This window comes from Streptopelia decaocto (genome assembly GCF_964273445.1).
Source record: "Streptopelia decaocto genome assembly, chromosome: 1".
Taxonomy (NCBI): Eukaryota; Metazoa; Chordata; class Aves; order Columbiformes; family Columbidae; genus Streptopelia; species Streptopelia decaocto.
Genome location: NC_138663.1, coordinates 40,454,035 through 40,470,315, shown reverse-complemented (window position 1 = coordinate 40,470,315; position 16,281 = coordinate 40,454,035). Strand labels below are relative to the sequence as shown.

Below are 16,281 nucleotides of genomic sequence, written 5' to 3'. Positions count from 1 at the left end.
GCGTGTGGGATGGAAACCACGGTGCAACCTGGATACGCGAGACATCGCCTCATCTCCTCTACCTTCTCCCCGCTCGTCCTGTATCTCTCTTTACTGCACGCTAGAGGAGGAGGGCAGAAGCTTGAGCTATGGTAAGAGTTCAGTAAAGGAAGCCATTTCAAGTATAAGAAAAAAAAAAACACTTAAAGGTAACTTGCAAATAGCATCAATACAAACGCAGCCACTACTGTTATTATTACCATGTTTGCTTCTGGGGGACAGTGTTTTGGACAAGAGGACTCGAGCAGTACCTTCCCGTTACCTAGTTATGTGCAAAGTAGAGAAGCTGCCTTTTCTGATCCAGCCATTCTGGACATCGCTGATGTTCTGTCCTGCAACCTCCCCCCTCCCTGTTGCCGGGAGAGAGGAAAGTGGCATTATTTTATTGTGAAGATAAGATGAAATGAACGTTATTTCTCCGTTCCTCTTCTGGACACACCCTCCCATCACCGGTCTGCAATGAAGAGAAACTTGCCCAACACCTGATGTCCACCATTAGCCAGTTTCCTGAACAGGTAGAAGGCATTTACCTTTGTAAACATGATCCCTTATGTTTGTGGAACTCAAAGCAGCATTTCAGATCTCCAAGCCAAGTGGTGGAGATGGAAATAGATCAGGACACTCCCCCCGTCACTGCTTTTCCTCCTCCACTTCCCTCCCCCTCACCCTCAGAAAGATGACAATTGGTTACTTTTGTTAGAAGGTGGGTTTTTTTTGGTTCTTTGGGGAAGATCCTCAGCATTTAATTAAAAGTAAACATTACAGAATTACATCAGCAGAGTCATACTGCTGGTTTGTTCTGCTTTCTAGATGAGAAATAAAAAAGCATCGTGCATCAGATATTCTGCATGTTTTCGACAGGGCGTGGCAGAAAACCAAGATACGCATGTGTGTAAATCCTACAGATGCACACGCATCATTTCGGCTTCTTTCTCTGCAGAATCACTGCAGCCGTTTCACCCGGAGAACTGGCAGAGATGGAGCGGGTGGCACAGGGCAACAGTGGAGAGATGTTCCTAAGGCCACGGGGAGCAATGCAGGACAGAGAGGGCCAGGGAGTGTCAGATAGGAAGGTTTCAGGTACAGAAACCATATTCTTGGTATTTCAAAAGGCCAAATTCCAAAAGGCATGGGCTCATATGCACATCCCTGAGACGCACATCCAAGAAAGAAGCAACAGCGACCACGGGATCGGAGAGGGGAGAAAGTAGCAGAGGTTCCCTGACGGCTGTGGTGGGATTTACCCACCAAAGACCTCTTCCCCCACCACCCTCCCAGAGACCTTCTGGGAGAGCCCTAAGGCAGATACATAAGCAGCATCTACTATCATTCCCTCTGTTCCTACGTTTCATTGGCAGGTGATGGCTTCTATATATTGTGGACAAGAAGCGACACTGCATTTGAAGTGTCACTGGTAACACACCGAAATTAATTCGGGGAAGGAAACAGAAAGTTACTCTGCCCTTCATCCCTGGAGCAGCAGCATAAAGTGGCAAGGTTCTTCATATTACAGTCCCCTCTCTGGAACTACCCACCACCACCTCCCCTTCCTAATGGCAGGAAAAGATGTGTCCACTTGAAGGATGACATTACCCAAAATGCTATTTAAAGGCAGGAAAAAATACACAAACTTATTCAAATTTGGTGATCTGGTGACAGAAGCAGCAAACTCTAAGTACTTCAGTCAAGTCTGAAACTTATTTTAAAAGTACAAGTAGAGACATGCAACCTGTAGCAACACTGGCATAACTATATAACAAAGAGCAGGAGAATGAAACTGGCATAAAGACAGAAGAGGAGCATGAGTAACTGAATCTCCATCAACTTCTGTTATTTAGGATCTGAGTGTCCGATGGCTTTAATCATAGAAACAAGAGGTTATTTTCCTCCATGCAACCAAATAACATAAAAACAATGAGCGAACTTACTGTAAAAACCTCATAATACTTCTGTCATGTTTCTTGTCTTTAAAGCACTTCACAAATGTTTACTAGTTGATCCTCACAAAACCCCTGTGAGGTAGGTAAGTATTACTATCACCCTCACTTTACAGATGAAAAAAACAAAGGCAAAGAAGTTAAATGACTTGCCCAAGGCAAAGGAAGAGTAAGGGCCAATGTTAAAATTCAGGAGTTCCAGGCTTCTGGTCCTGTTCTCAAAACCACTAGTCCAAACATCTTTTTAGAAAGCAGATAACAGATGGAAAGAAAAGCCTATTAAGTTTAGAAGAAAAGGTAAGATTCAAAAGGTTACATCAGAAGGGGAAGTGTACCACGAGGTATTTTTGTGAGTTTCAACTTCAGATTTTTTTTTCCTTTTTTTAAAAAGGCAATCTGACAAGTGGAACCCTGATAAGATCACATCTGCAAGGCAGGCACAGATGCGAGAGTGATCATCAAGTCTATTACTTGTTACAGTACTGTGAACGTCAACAAAAATAAAACTGCTGCATGAAAACACTGAATATAGGCAGGATAATATCTCAGTTTATGATATTACATCTAAGATAATGCCAAGGATAATGCAGGTACCATGGTATACCATGGACAAAAGAAAAAGTCAAGTCAAAGGGTCCCTATTAAGATGATGAAGAGGGCAGTGAGATCTCAACTTTTCTGAGGAGACTGCTCCTGGAAGCTCAGCAAGCTTCAAAGAACACAAAAAATTCACAATGACTGCATTTCAGAGATGTGAGGAAGTGCATCCTTTTCTATGACCATTATGATATCACCTGATACTAAAAAAGGATAATCTCTTTGAAATAAGCGGCCTTGTCTACATGTCGGTCTACATTCCCTAAAACTTCGCACACTGCCAACAGTAATGCTAAGTCACCAGCAGTAATACCAGACAACAAAGCACTGGTAGCTGCTGATGTTGAAAGAAAGCAGTCCTCAAAGTCATGCTTTGATCAGCACTAGAAAGTAAGTACCACCTCTACCATCTCGTCCATTGCTGCGCTGCCATTGTATGAGCCGTGCCAGAAACAGCAGCAATTTCAGGGAGAAGAAAGTGTAGACATCAAGGACCAGCTGTGTTCCAATTCTCCTGGAAGAGCACGAGGACTGCTGTAATGGAAAACGGGTAGTAAATCCAAAAAAGTGCCTACAGCACTGTGATTCCTGAGCTTGACAAGGGCCAGATGACAGGAGGTGGCAGATAGTTCCCCAGGTAGAGCTGGTGTCCCATTCACCCTATTGGCCCTGGGTTAACACTGCACAGCTAGAATCCACAATCCTGCGCAAGGTTTACAGCTGATTTTGTTTTGCAGTCAACATTAGTTTTCCAATCTCTGCCCAGTTCCCTATTGGCCACTTCCCCAAACTATAACGGATATACCATGGACACAGAAACTCCTAAACAGTTTAGCAAAGCTATCTTTGTCCCCTACACCCCCTTTGCAGAATGCATAGTTTACAATTCACTTACAAAATAAAGAAGCAATGCTGACCACATATGGGACCTTTTTTTTTTTTGAAAAAAGAACAAACAACCTCTTCTTAAGTTCAGTATCAAAATTCACATTTGCATAATAATACATTTCAAGGCCATTAGAGAGGAATGAGAGCGAAGCAAAGAAAACTGCAGAGTCTCTCCTCTCTTTGTCTTCCTGAATAGAGCTGAGAGATCCCACTGAAGTTTTTTTTCAGAGTGGGAACTATGAAGGGCTACAGCGACAGCTCTTGATCTTGTACACCTCATGTTTTGGATGGGACGAAGAGGTGAATAATTAGAAAAAAACCAAAAACAAATGGAAGGAGACACTGCAGATTCCCATGTTTAGCTACAAACAGCTTCGAAGAAACAAAAAATTACTTCAGACTTTTTTTTCCTTTTAAACACTTCTACCTCACCATTTCAAAAACTCTTTTTTTCTTCTTGTGTAATACCCTGTTCATTTAAGTGGCAACATTAAGTGTGCTGGAACTTGAAGGGTTAAAAAAAAAAATAATTTTCCTGTTTTTCTTACCAGGACATGGACAGAGAGGGTAAAAATGTGCCTGCACCCACTATTCAACAGAAGCTACAAAACATCGTCTTCTCTACATGTATAAATTTGTCTCAAACATCACTGTGTTTCAGTTCTCCAGTGCTTACAAAAAATGAAGCCACACGCATTCACACTCATGCACACAAACGTAAAGAGAAACTACACAATACATATATGAACTCAACCTGCAACAGCAGACTAGCCTACAACTACCAACAGCTTCTGTGCATCACAACAACCCTTCGCACCCCCCCGCCCCCGATCTCTACCACATATATGAATACGTATTGTGCAGTGTAGAGACCAGCCCAAAGATGCTGCTTATGAAAAGGGACCAGTGGGCTGCAATCTCAACGTCTGACCCTTGAAAGAATAAACTGACCACTGTCTCCCCTCTCCTCAAATTAGACAGTCACTATACTCACAAAGGCACATTCATAAATACCACATTTAACTTACTGCTTGTAAAAACATAGGAGGAAAACATTAAGCGCTTATACCGCAACCCATCCCTACTGACCCAGCAAGAAGTATCACAATAACGTATCACTTGGTGAGACCTTACTTTACCTTTAGAAGGTACATATTAAAGAAGTCTTCCAACACCTCTTTTTAATTTTTTTTTTTTTTTTTTTGCATAAATGAATGCTTTTTGTTTGTTTGTTTTTGGCTTACATATTTTGGAATACAGCACACTCACAATAAAGCTCTGTTGTAAGGCTACCCCTCTAAAGTAAGGCTGTTCTACCTTGGTTTGCATTTTCACTTCATTTTGCTGCTTCTCCACACGTCCCCAAAACAAAACAAAAAAACCCACACAGCACTTTATATAGAAAGGGTAAAGCCATATCTGGCAGGGAAAGGGAGGGGGAAGAAAGCACGTAATATCATAATCATGTAACTAAAATAGCTATTCAAACAAGCTGTGCAACCTGCTCTTACTGCTCAACAGTACACAATGAAGAAAATGTTCACTTATGGTTGTGTTTCATCTGAAACAGGAGAAGTTTCCACTTTGTCTCAATTTAAAACAAAACAAACAGATTTTAAAAAGCCCCGAGGAAGTTAGTTCTGCAATGCGACAACGCACAGTAATACCCAGAAGGAGGCATTTAGTGCTCAAGGAAACTTTTTTTGCTAAGCACTACCTCCTTGTATTGCGCATCCATGCAAACTTCTCCAGTCTCTTTGCTTCTCCTCTGCCCACCACAATCAAGAATGTTTGCTGCAAAAATACTTAAATGCTGGCTGGCACAATGCATTCCTCCCCCCACCTTTTTCTTTCTTTTTCCTTGGAGTGCTCTATATTCATTTACAGAAAGGCTGTCAGAGTCAAGTCAGAAAAGCTCCCTTGTTCACCACAAAGTGAAGAGGAGCCCCAACATTGCTGAATGTCACCAGTCCCAACTGTCACACAGGGCGAAAATGGCTCCTTGCAGAGGGCACTTGATTTGCTAAAAGCTTGCTTATATAGCACAGGATTCTGGGAGACTTTGAGAGACAATCTTTCCTGCATAGCTCGATGAAAAGCAACATGCACGCAAACTATGGATGCAAAGGGACATTGTCTGCTGCGTGCCACAGATGAAGCTGCATCTGTCTTGGCCTGACAAGAGTTTTAAGAGTAGGCTCCAAATCATCAGGAGCTGTGGTGCTCTTTGTAGCACAGATGAAACCTTAAATCACTTTTCATATAAGGATTAGAAGCTATAGTTACTACATCACAAAGTTAAAGTCTCACGTAACATCACAAAATAGAGAGCTGTATTTTTAAACAGGACCCTGGCTCAGTTTTAACAGCAATGTAGACAGAACCTCGAATTCTACTGTACACAAAGCTCTGCTTGGCAAGTCACTACAAACTGGGCCTGTTTCCTATTATCTACTGCAGGGGAACTTCAGTAAAATTCAGCAACACTGGTATTTACAGTGATGGAACACTTACGTAAAATATTGTAAGGGACATGAACTAGCAAGGCTGCTAAAAATCTCCAGTTAGGCTTCTGTTGTCATTTAAGCCCAACTAAAAACTCTGCTCCAGCATAATTTTTGCTTTGTGTTTTATGTCTGGATGTGAATTCAGCATAACAGGGAAAACAGGCTCTGTCTACATCAGGGGAACTTCACATATTTCTCCCCATTATTGTTAAAACCCTTCTGCCATGAGCGGAAGCCTAGTACTGGAGGTGAAGGAAGAGAGTTTGGGTTTTAGACATCTGTATTTTGATCACAGTGGGAATGACTGATGTAACAGTATCAGTTCCTAATGTTGCAAAATAGTGGTAAATAAACTAGAGAACTGAAATGGTATTTTGTGCAAAATAAATTTAGACAAATCAACAGGTTCTGCATATGCTGACTCAGGACCAAAGTTGCACTTCAACAGCATTTTTTTAAGAAGTAATTTAAACTTAGTTTTCTTGGTATTACTTTCCTGCCCACAAATACATGCATGCATATTTACATTTAAGCAAGCTGCTTCTGCCAGGGGAACCTTACCTCTTCAGAGAGAAAAAACTACCTTTTACTCAGTCAGGACTCATATCCTGAGATGCTGACCATTCACCACAAACCCAGCAGTTCAGTCCACTTGAGAAACCTGGATACTAAAGTCACATGATTTACAGTGAATGTGATATATGCAACGCAGATGTTTGCTGCATTGGAAATATAACAGGTCCTCATCTGCCACCTTGGCCCCAACCCAGCTAAGGTTTCCTTACACAAAGAGCCCTTACCCGAGCAGTACTCGTTTAAGGTCAGTTGGACTAATTCATGTGAGGATCACACAAAAGTCTGGTGCAGGAGATTGGGAATCTCAGATACACATACAGTACTTCTCTTAAAGTCAACGGGGAAACAATATGCACGAACAGAAATAGAAACCTAAGAGATAAATGTAATAAAAAATGAAGGAGAAATAAAAAAAATTCTACAGTACTGCTTGGATGCACAACCAAGATACAGTGGAAGATGTGGCAGTATTTTTAGGAAGAAGAGAGGAATAGTTCTAAGGAATAAATGTTAAGAAATTTCATGGCAAGAGAAAAAAAAAAAGAGGCCAACTTAATATAAAGGTTCAATTGTTATTTGATCTTTGAGGTGGTTATCTCAGCCAGTTTGTTGAAAACATCCTGTTTGTGTTGCAGAGGAAAAACACACTTGGCTTAATACTCCTGCGCATTACACAAGCCACTTAACTTGAAGCAAAATAAAAAAAAACTTGTAAGAAAAACCTGATACCCTGTGATAGGAGAAAAAATCATAAACCAACAAAAAAAACACTCTCAAGACTGACAGGCAAGTGTCCAGGTAAAAGCATAAAAATGCTGGGAAAAGATGGCAAGTCTTCCAAAGTACATAGTACTGAAACTGCTTTCCAAAGTAAATGTCAGAGGTCTCAACATAGGTTTCTGTGCCGTGCCCCACCTTTTTTTGCTTGTTAGGCTTTGTAGTCACTGCTAAAATGAAATACTCAAATGGAGCAAAGAATTACCAAACTCATTAAAAAGCTCCCAGCTTGATACACACTGTAGCGTGGAGCGAATGAAGTGGCTGGTAACACATTGATACCTGTTTAGAAAACTGTGTTTTTTGTTTAGTTTTTTTAACAAATTCAGCAGTGAAGGATTCAAAACTAGGAAAAAAAACAGGAATGCTGACACTATCTGTAAAGTACATATATATTTTAAATGTATAACCTGGACAACCACAAACAAGAAGAAAACAATAAGAGTTATGTTTGTCATTCAAGAAAGTAAAGAGTGTTTTCCAGTGAAAGACGTTATGTTTGATTTTTTTAGTGGAAAGAGATGCCAATAGTCTATTCCAGGATGTGCCTTCCCCAGTGTCTTTTCCCTGCCTTCTTTGTCAATATGTTTAAACAAGATGTTCCCACATATTCCCTCCCTGGAAGAGTTCTGTAAAAGCCCAGTAGTACCCTAACGTGAGTTCCTGCTAACTTCTCACTGTCATGAGCTCAGATGGTAGCAGAATATTTAAAACGCTAAGTGATGGTCGTCGCCAGAAGATGAGTCTGGTTAGTACAACCCTCAGAAATCACTTGCAAGGGTTCAGAGTGCCATGACTAAGCCACGCTAGCAACATCATGATTAACTACATATAATCTGGAGTGGAATAGAACCGTCAGCTGTAGTTGGACAATAGTAAGATTAATGTTGCTTTAACAATTTAGGAAAACTATCACTAAGGAGACAGTCACCAATGTTTGAAGACCTGCACGTTTAGAGAAAGGCAGAGCAGACTGTTGTACTAAATAGCTTTGGACCCAGCAGACTGCTGAAACGCGAGACAGCCAACCCTTCAGCAGTCAGTCACAACCCACTTCCAAGTGACTGTCAAGTTCCTAGGCTCTTTTTGATTAAATCCTACGATTTCCTCTCTTTTAGGACACTGCTGATTTGATAAAACACAGCCTCTGGAAAAAGCACTCAAATTCTCTCTGTAAAATAAATTTTAAAAAAATCTCAAACTCCCTAAATAAACCTTCCTTCCACTGGCCCATGACAGGGTTTTTTTTAAGCACATTTTTATTATTACTGATGCATTACTTTCAACACACATGTATACACTCAGATGTACATGCAGCACAACAGGAAAACACTGGGCAACTGGTACAAAAAGGACAGGAATTTGGCATCAGATTTTTTTTAAAATAATAAAGTTATCTCAACTACGGTTACGTAACTCATTGCATACACAGCATGCTTTTTTTTCTTCCTTAAGAACGAGTACATCTCTTTCCACGAAGCGGCTGTACTGCCTCACCCTGCCTCATCTTCCCTCCCTTCCCCTGCCGTAGGGCATGTGGGTGCACGTAAAAAGGCACTAGCATGGTTTTTGGGTTTTTGTGGTTTGAGCCAAGCCATTTCAGGCGGAGTACGTCCCTGACCCTTAGAGCTGGCAGACAGAAATTGGCCATCCCAACACCAAACTCTGAAGTTCCAAGACTGTAAGCCCTGGCAGCCAGGAGCAATAGGGGGAATAGAAGAGTTTAACAGATATTTCCCTCATATAAAACAAAGCAGAAAGACTGGGAGGTGGGGTAGGTGAAGAATAGCAAGCAGCAAATCTCCAAGTGGGGGAATAAACTGATCAAATATTCTGAAAACAGAAAAGTTGATCGCTAATGTACATTTTACTGGAGTTTTTCCACATTGTCTCATTTTTCTATACTGAAAAAGGCAGGATAATAAAACTACTTCATTATTGGTTTTTTGTGTCAGCACTGGTTTTCTACACTACATAAAAAGTGGTTTAAAGAAGCACCATCATGTATATTCTGCTAGTCCTCCTAACTGAGGACACTTTCGGTTAAACTATACTGCATTTTAATTAGGTTTATAGTTTCACTTTGCTTTTAAAAAGGTGCCTGGAAGAATATTTTTGTTTAGTTTCAACTGAGAGGCAATAAAGTGATAGATTTCCATTCACACACTTCTCCATGCAACTGCACGCATGTCTGTATGAGTAACAAAGCACTACAAATGATAACCCTTCTTCTCCCACAACTTGTTTAACATTACAATAAATTTCTGTTGCTGATATTGAGAAGTTTTCTTAATATATTTTCATTTAATCTTTAAAATTCTTGATACCCCCACTTGACAGTAACATTTGGAGATTTTTTCTTTTTCTTTTTTTTCTTTTTATTTTTTTTTTTAGCATTTTTATTTTAAAGTAAAAACTTTCAAACATTTTGAAGATTCAGGAACTTGTAAAAGTTTATCAACAAGAAACAGCCATCTATCTAGGATAAGGTTAAATAAACCATCTTCAAAAAACTGGCTTCCTACCCTAGAATTCCTGAGAATGCTTGCAAATTTAAAGCAGGAAAATAAAATGTTAAAATAAAAACAAAAACACTGTTAAATGCTCCCAGAGTTAGTCTTCATCTAAAATATATATATGCACTTTTTGGTCTTTTTTTTTTTTTGTACGTTTTAATTTTTTTTTCCCTTTAAGCTTACAATGGAAGAACAATTTAGCTTTTCTTTTTAAATATTTCAAATCCCTCATTATGTCTTGTAAACAAGAGGGGCTCTAGCACCCGGCTTTCACCGTAGTATCACAATGAACTCAACTAGCCCAAAGTGCAGGAAAAAGGGACTTCAGGGCAGGTTGGGAGAGAGAAGTGACGGTGGAACAAAGCAATGAACCAGCGTGTGTAAATCACGTGGCAGAATGGATACTGGCTTACTTGGGCCAAAGGTGCTCCACTAGGAAGTACTGCTGGCACAGGACTTTTAAGAAACTGCTCTGTGTCCAAGTGTGCTGGTCTTTGAGCAGAGATTTAGCAGAAACAAAGCTTCATGGATGTGTGCTTATGAGCGGCACGAGCTAGCAGGAGCTGGAAGAGAGCATTTTCTTTGTGCATGGTGGGATGGATGAAGGAGGAGACACGATAGAAAAGTATATTCAGAAGGGGGCAGAGTATGTTGCACACTCCAGTTTACTAAACAAATACAAATCTACTTGTACTTTTTGTCACTTAACACTTTGCATACAAATCTACAGGCATGTGTATATGCAGCATTTCCCTCAGTCAGTCTTCCTTGTGACATTGGGTTTACATAGAAAGGGCGAACTTAAAAAAGCCACGCAACTCCCCAGCCCTTCCCTCCCACCCCCAGCACACAGGCACACACCCACCCCCCCCCCCCCCCCATTACTTGAATCTGCTTCTGCTTCTCCCCACCCAACCCACGCTTAGAGTTAAATGTATCTGCCATTGTCATATCCTTCAATGAAAATGCTGAGTAAAGACGCCCCTAATCCAATCCCCCCTTACCCCCCCCCCGGTAATAAATCTTGAGCGCTGCTCCCGCTGAGGGCTGGAATGGACAGGTATGTGCTGGTACAGAATGTCGGCACTTTGATAGACAGTATAATGGCTAGACAACACCACACGGAAGTTCTAGCACTTACGGAAAAAGTACCGGCATCTCTCTTCCCTCTTCTCCCGGCCCCAATGCCCCGAGAGACTTCTCACTTAATGTCAAGGGACGTTCCTTCAAGTCTGCTACAACTCTTTTCACAACAACAGGTCTTAAAAGTTTTGTTCCCAGCGCACACATGCACGCACACACTGGCTATCACTGTGGATTATAGGTCACCCCTATCCTGCCCAGAGTACTACTACACTGATGCTAAAAAAACCCCAAACCTTTCCTTAAATACAGAAATTAAAAAGCAACAGTACAGAAGAAGTAAAAACAAAAACCAAAAAGGTGCAATACTTTAAAAAAAAAAAAAAAAAAGAGTCTTTGCTAGTTATATACTTCCCTAAGCAAAACCACGTACACAGGAAAAAACACAACACAGATAAACAAAAGGAAACGTTTGAAGTACACACTGGTTTAAGAACATTCGTAAGTAAACGTTTCTGTCAGTGATGGTCTGGCGCTGTAATACACCAAGGCCTGGCACAGGTAACGCTCACCATGAAGGACGCAGAAGGGAGTTTGCTGCATGTGCTGTCAGGAGATGAGGGAGGCTGGCCAGCAATTTGCTGACATGACTTAATTTTTGTCAGTTTTAATACAAGCAGTAAATCAATTAAAAGGCTGATTTGGTTGGGCTGAACTTTCAAGCTTTTGATGGATTCTTCAAGAACAAATCTGGGTGCCTATTTGTAGGTTTGGGGGAGAAAAGAAACACCTTTTTTTTTTTTTTTTTTTAAAGGTACTGAAGCTTGCGAGAGACTGAATAAGAACATTTGTCTTAGCCACACAGAAAATGGCGACATCTTCTTTTCTCCCTTTTTCCCCTTGTTGGAAGAAAAAAAAACGGCTTGCATTATATAAGAAACATTCTAGGGTTCACTCAGTACAAAAACCCCCACATGCAGACATAAATAAATAAATACACTGCTACTCAAAAGACAACATTGGCTCCCCTCTCACCAAATCCTTTGGATATGGCAGTGTTCTGCTCTACCACAGGGTTAGAACAAGGGCCAGGAAGCAACTACCCACTCAATACGATCTGCAGACTTGAGATAGCACCCTGCTAAAATGAATTTTAAAAAACCCTACTGACAATTTTTAATCCAGCCCAACTGGATTCTGCTTCAGCCACAGGGACTCCACCATGCCTGTCTTGTTTTCAGAATTAAGATATGCAGATGGCCAGCCAGCCCACAGACCATCAGCAATGCAGCACTTCAAGATCATATATAGAGAGAAAAAAAAAGCACACACACGAACATGTGCACACGCACTCACACAGAAACAAGCACACGTGGGCAGTTACATGTGCCAGAACACACTGGTACTTATCAACCAGCCAATCACAAAGTGTTGGTTTTTTTGTTTTGTTTTGTCTTTTTTGTTTTTTTGTTTTGTCTTTTTTTGTGAGTTTTTTTATTTTTAATTTTTTTTTCATTTTTTATTTTGTTTTTAAAGTGAGGCTCCGTCAAGTCTTCCCCCCCGCTTTTCTTTTGAACCCCTCCCCTACCCCAACCCAACATGGTAGACCTAAGGACGGAAACACACCCAGTGCAAACAAAGTTAAAAAGCTATTTTTTCAGTATATATGTTTCTTAGCAACAACTTCCGTATAACATGAAAAAGTGAAAAACTAGAAACTAATTTTTTTAATTTTTTGTGTTTAAATTTAAATGGTATGTGTACTTGCTTCACATTGTCTTTCTAAGTTGGCGTTCATGATTCAAGTATTTCAAGAGTGATATGTTCTCTTTTTGGATTCATATTCCAAACGAAAAAACTGAAGTTATATAAGGGAGGCAACTATGTGCTCAGACAGTCTGTCAATGACCCACCTTTTTTTCTCTCTCCGTTTTCTTTTTTCCTTTTTATAAATGTATTTATTGCAAGTTGAAAAAAACGAAAAGGTCAAGTTAGTGCTGCTGCTGTTCCAAAAAAGGTCACGAGGTCAGAGTTGAAAGTTCTAAGTTCAGATTGAATCCGACCCTCCTCCCAGAAGGTCTCCAGGTAGTAAGGGAGCAGGGCTGCCCATTCTGTGTGGATCCTCTACGCTTGGGACCCCCCACAAGCTTGAAGAATAGTTTGGGGGCCCCCACAACGAAGCGCCAGTGAGATCACCCCCACTGCTGCCGCCGCCACCACTGCTCCACTGCCCAAGCCCTGTTGACCCACCAAAGAGATTTAAAGCAGGTCCAACTGGATCTGTCTGGTTCTGTCCCGTCTCCAGGGATTGCCAGCCTGCTGTGGGTGCACTTGGGGTTGCTGCAGGTGTAGGGGGCTGAGCTTGTGCCAGAAAGCGACTAACCTCTTCATCTGTGGCAAACTCAGCGAGGATGGTAGTGTTTCCCAACACACACCTAGAAGATACATGGAAGAAGAAGAAAAAAAAATAATCAGAGCCAGAAGGTTAAGAGAAAGGGATTCAGAAGGTGTAGAAACAACACTATTAGGTGCCCAAATCAAAGGAGGTATCAGCTTGCCACAAGGGAGCACAGAAAACTTGAGCTGTTCTTGACAGCGGAAGTGACTCAAAGCACAAAAACCTCCATTTTGTAAGGGGAGGGAGGAATGCAAACCAAACCAACCAACCCCTTTTCTCCCATCACTCAGTTGTTAGGCCTGCAACAAAAGCTTTCTAAGTTTAAGCTAAGGTCTTGACCATTAACACTAAGAGCAACAGAAGGGCATATACAGCCTAGCTAAAATGGTAAACGCACATTTGCAACCTTTCGAACAAAACAGAGCAAGATCAGGTTATAAGCCGGTGAAATTCAGGATAAGATTAGCATAGTTCAAAAGCTTTCATTGAGTTTAATGGCTTACACCCTCTACCCCTGCCAAGATTTTTGCCTCAAAACCTTTCACATTTTTAAAACATACCAGAGTCACAGTCATTTCCAAAAAGCTTACGAACAGGAAACCTAAGATCTACAGCTCTTTGACTAAGTTATTTCAGGCGTATCTCAAAACAATAGCAGATTCCCACACATTTGAGTTACACACAAGAATGATTTTCATCTGAAACAATTCACAAGCTTTTATAAAATGGCCAAAATTGTACAGTAAGGTGTATACTGGTCACAATTCCATCTTATTTGTACCTTCTTGCATGTGCTGGTTTGTGCCAACAATCGAAGTAACACAAACAGAAGGCATCTTTCTTTTTTTCCTCTGCCAATGAATGAAAGACTCCCTTAGAACCATGATACTTGAAATGAGTTCCCAAAGCACAGCACTGGACAGAGTTTGTGTTCGCGACTAATGTAGCAACAAAGAACAGACACGGGGATTCCTTACATGTGCAGTGCAGTCTGGGCCTTGGCCGCCTCCTGTTTGGTGTTGTATCGGATAAGGGCGGTGCCCTGGGTCAGGTTCAGATGGAATGTCAGCAGTGGACCATGCTGCATGCAGATCGTCCTCAAGGTTGACCCATCGATCTGAGGAAGAACAGCCAGGATAAAACCGATGTTTGGAACTCTATCTCCAAACACACTTCAATCCTGTCTTCATCCCAGTAATTAAAAGATAAACTGTTCTCAGAAAGGAAAACATTAAAGCAGTGGGAAGTAAGAAAAGGTGACAGAACTTGATTTTCAGACAGGATCAGTATGCCTTGACTTCTCAGAATTACAATGACTTTGCTTTATGAAATAATCCGACTTTTCTTTCTCACTCACTTGTAGCCTGAGTCCAGTTTTCCTCACCTCACACTGTTTCTTACATTGTCTCTAGCCTTATGTTGTCAGGTTTTACAGTAATTGTATACAGAAGTTGTACTTCTGAACTTCTTCAGCCATCAGGGATTTGTACCAAAGGAACCAGAATTTCTTAGTCTCCAGCACTCCAATTTCAGTGGAAATGAGATCAACCAGTATTCAGAAGTTCTTTGCAAAACTGGAAATATCACCCCTACAGTGAGTGTTTTTTAAAATCTTGTTGCATTTTTGTCTTTGTGGTTTATGGAAACAGTAAGCTACAGAAACAGTCAGTGATCTTTCTGCCAAACCAGCAATGTTCCTTCTTCCCGAGCTAATGTTTGCACAGCAGTTGTTGCCTACATTCCTTCTGCAGCAGGAACAGCTCATCACTTACCTCCAGTAACTGCTGCTCTCCCAGGTGTTCTGTACAGACAGATTCCATTCCTGGTATGCCCCAGGAACACACACACATGAATGGGATCCATATGTGCAGATGCTTAAGGAAGTACTACTTTCTTCCTTTTCCCCCATTATGTAATAAAACCTCAAATGAGGGAAAAGGAATTTGTGCGTGGGTACAAATATGGACAAAGTTAAAAGAGAGAAACTTGAAGATACTGTCCCTCAATCCACCTTAATGTTTATGCTTCCTTCTCTCTAGTGTACTGACCCCCAATGAATAGAGCATTTCTTACGGAAGAGGTAATTACAATCTGCTGCTTTCTCTTTTCTATTAACTTAAATGTCTCCAAATTACATTCCTCTTCCATTAAATGATTCCTAAAGCAGTATTAAACTACCTTGCACAAGGGAGAGTTGTAACTGCACCTCTTCAGCACGCAACTGCTGTTTCCTTTGCATCCAGGTAACACCTTTTCTATTAAAAGAGCACAGTTTGCCATTCTGGGTGATCTGAAGGAGACCTTAGTTTTTCCTTTCACATTGACGTTCTCTTTGACTGTAGTAGAAGCATTGTAAATTATCCTGCTGAACAGGAGGGCTCTCTGTCTAGACATCAGGGCGCTGCAAATAATCATACAGGCTTTTCCTAAGCCTCGAATACAGACTAATTGGGATTGCTGAAACCAGGATCTCCACAGAATCCATTCTGAATGGAAGAAAGCTCTGAGAATACTTGCAGGAATAACTTAGCTAGACTGTTATTGGCAAGAGCGCTGGAAACATTCTGTGGTTTAACTATGGAAACACCGAAGTGAAAACTGGCAGTTACACCAGCTTTCTTATTCACAACATCCCAAAGAACAGTCTCTTTAACAGCTCTAAACCATTTCACATTATGGGAATGGAATTTATCCTCACTTCTAAGAAAAATCTTACTGTTCCAGTAATTTTTTTGAAACTCTAGGTAACAAAAGGTTATGGCAGTCATGTAGCAAAAACTGAACATCTTAAAGTTAGCTGAAGAGATTACAATAGAAATACCAATCAGATTGCAGCCCCATTTAGTAGAAACACATCTTACGTATGCTGACAAATCTGATTTTGTTAGATTTTATTCAAAGAGAAACAACTGAAGAATCCACAAAACTGTATCTTGCTGAAGCAAACAAGTTCCAAGAGACAA

General features: G+C 40.8%; 1 protein-coding gene across 9 annotated transcripts in view; it reads right to left on the bottom strand.

Annotated features, from left to right (window-relative positions):
* Positions 1-12,629: 12,629 nt before the first annotated feature.
* Positions 12,630-16,281, bottom strand: part of TNRC6B (trinucleotide repeat containing adaptor 6B) — a 130,414-nt gene continuing 126,762 nt past the window's right edge. For all 9 annotated transcript variants that reach the window (XM_082046901.1, XM_082046907.1, XM_082046906.1 and 6 more), the window contains 2 exons: positions 14,296-14,435; positions 12,630-13,355 (listed from right to left, as the gene is read on the bottom strand). In XM_082046901.1, the coding sequence (XP_081903027.1) occupies positions 12,968-13,355; positions 14,296-14,435 (528 nt within the window). In that variant the 3' untranslated portion in view covers positions 12,630-12,967. The remainder of the gene's footprint in view (positions 13,356-14,295; positions 14,436-16,281) is intronic.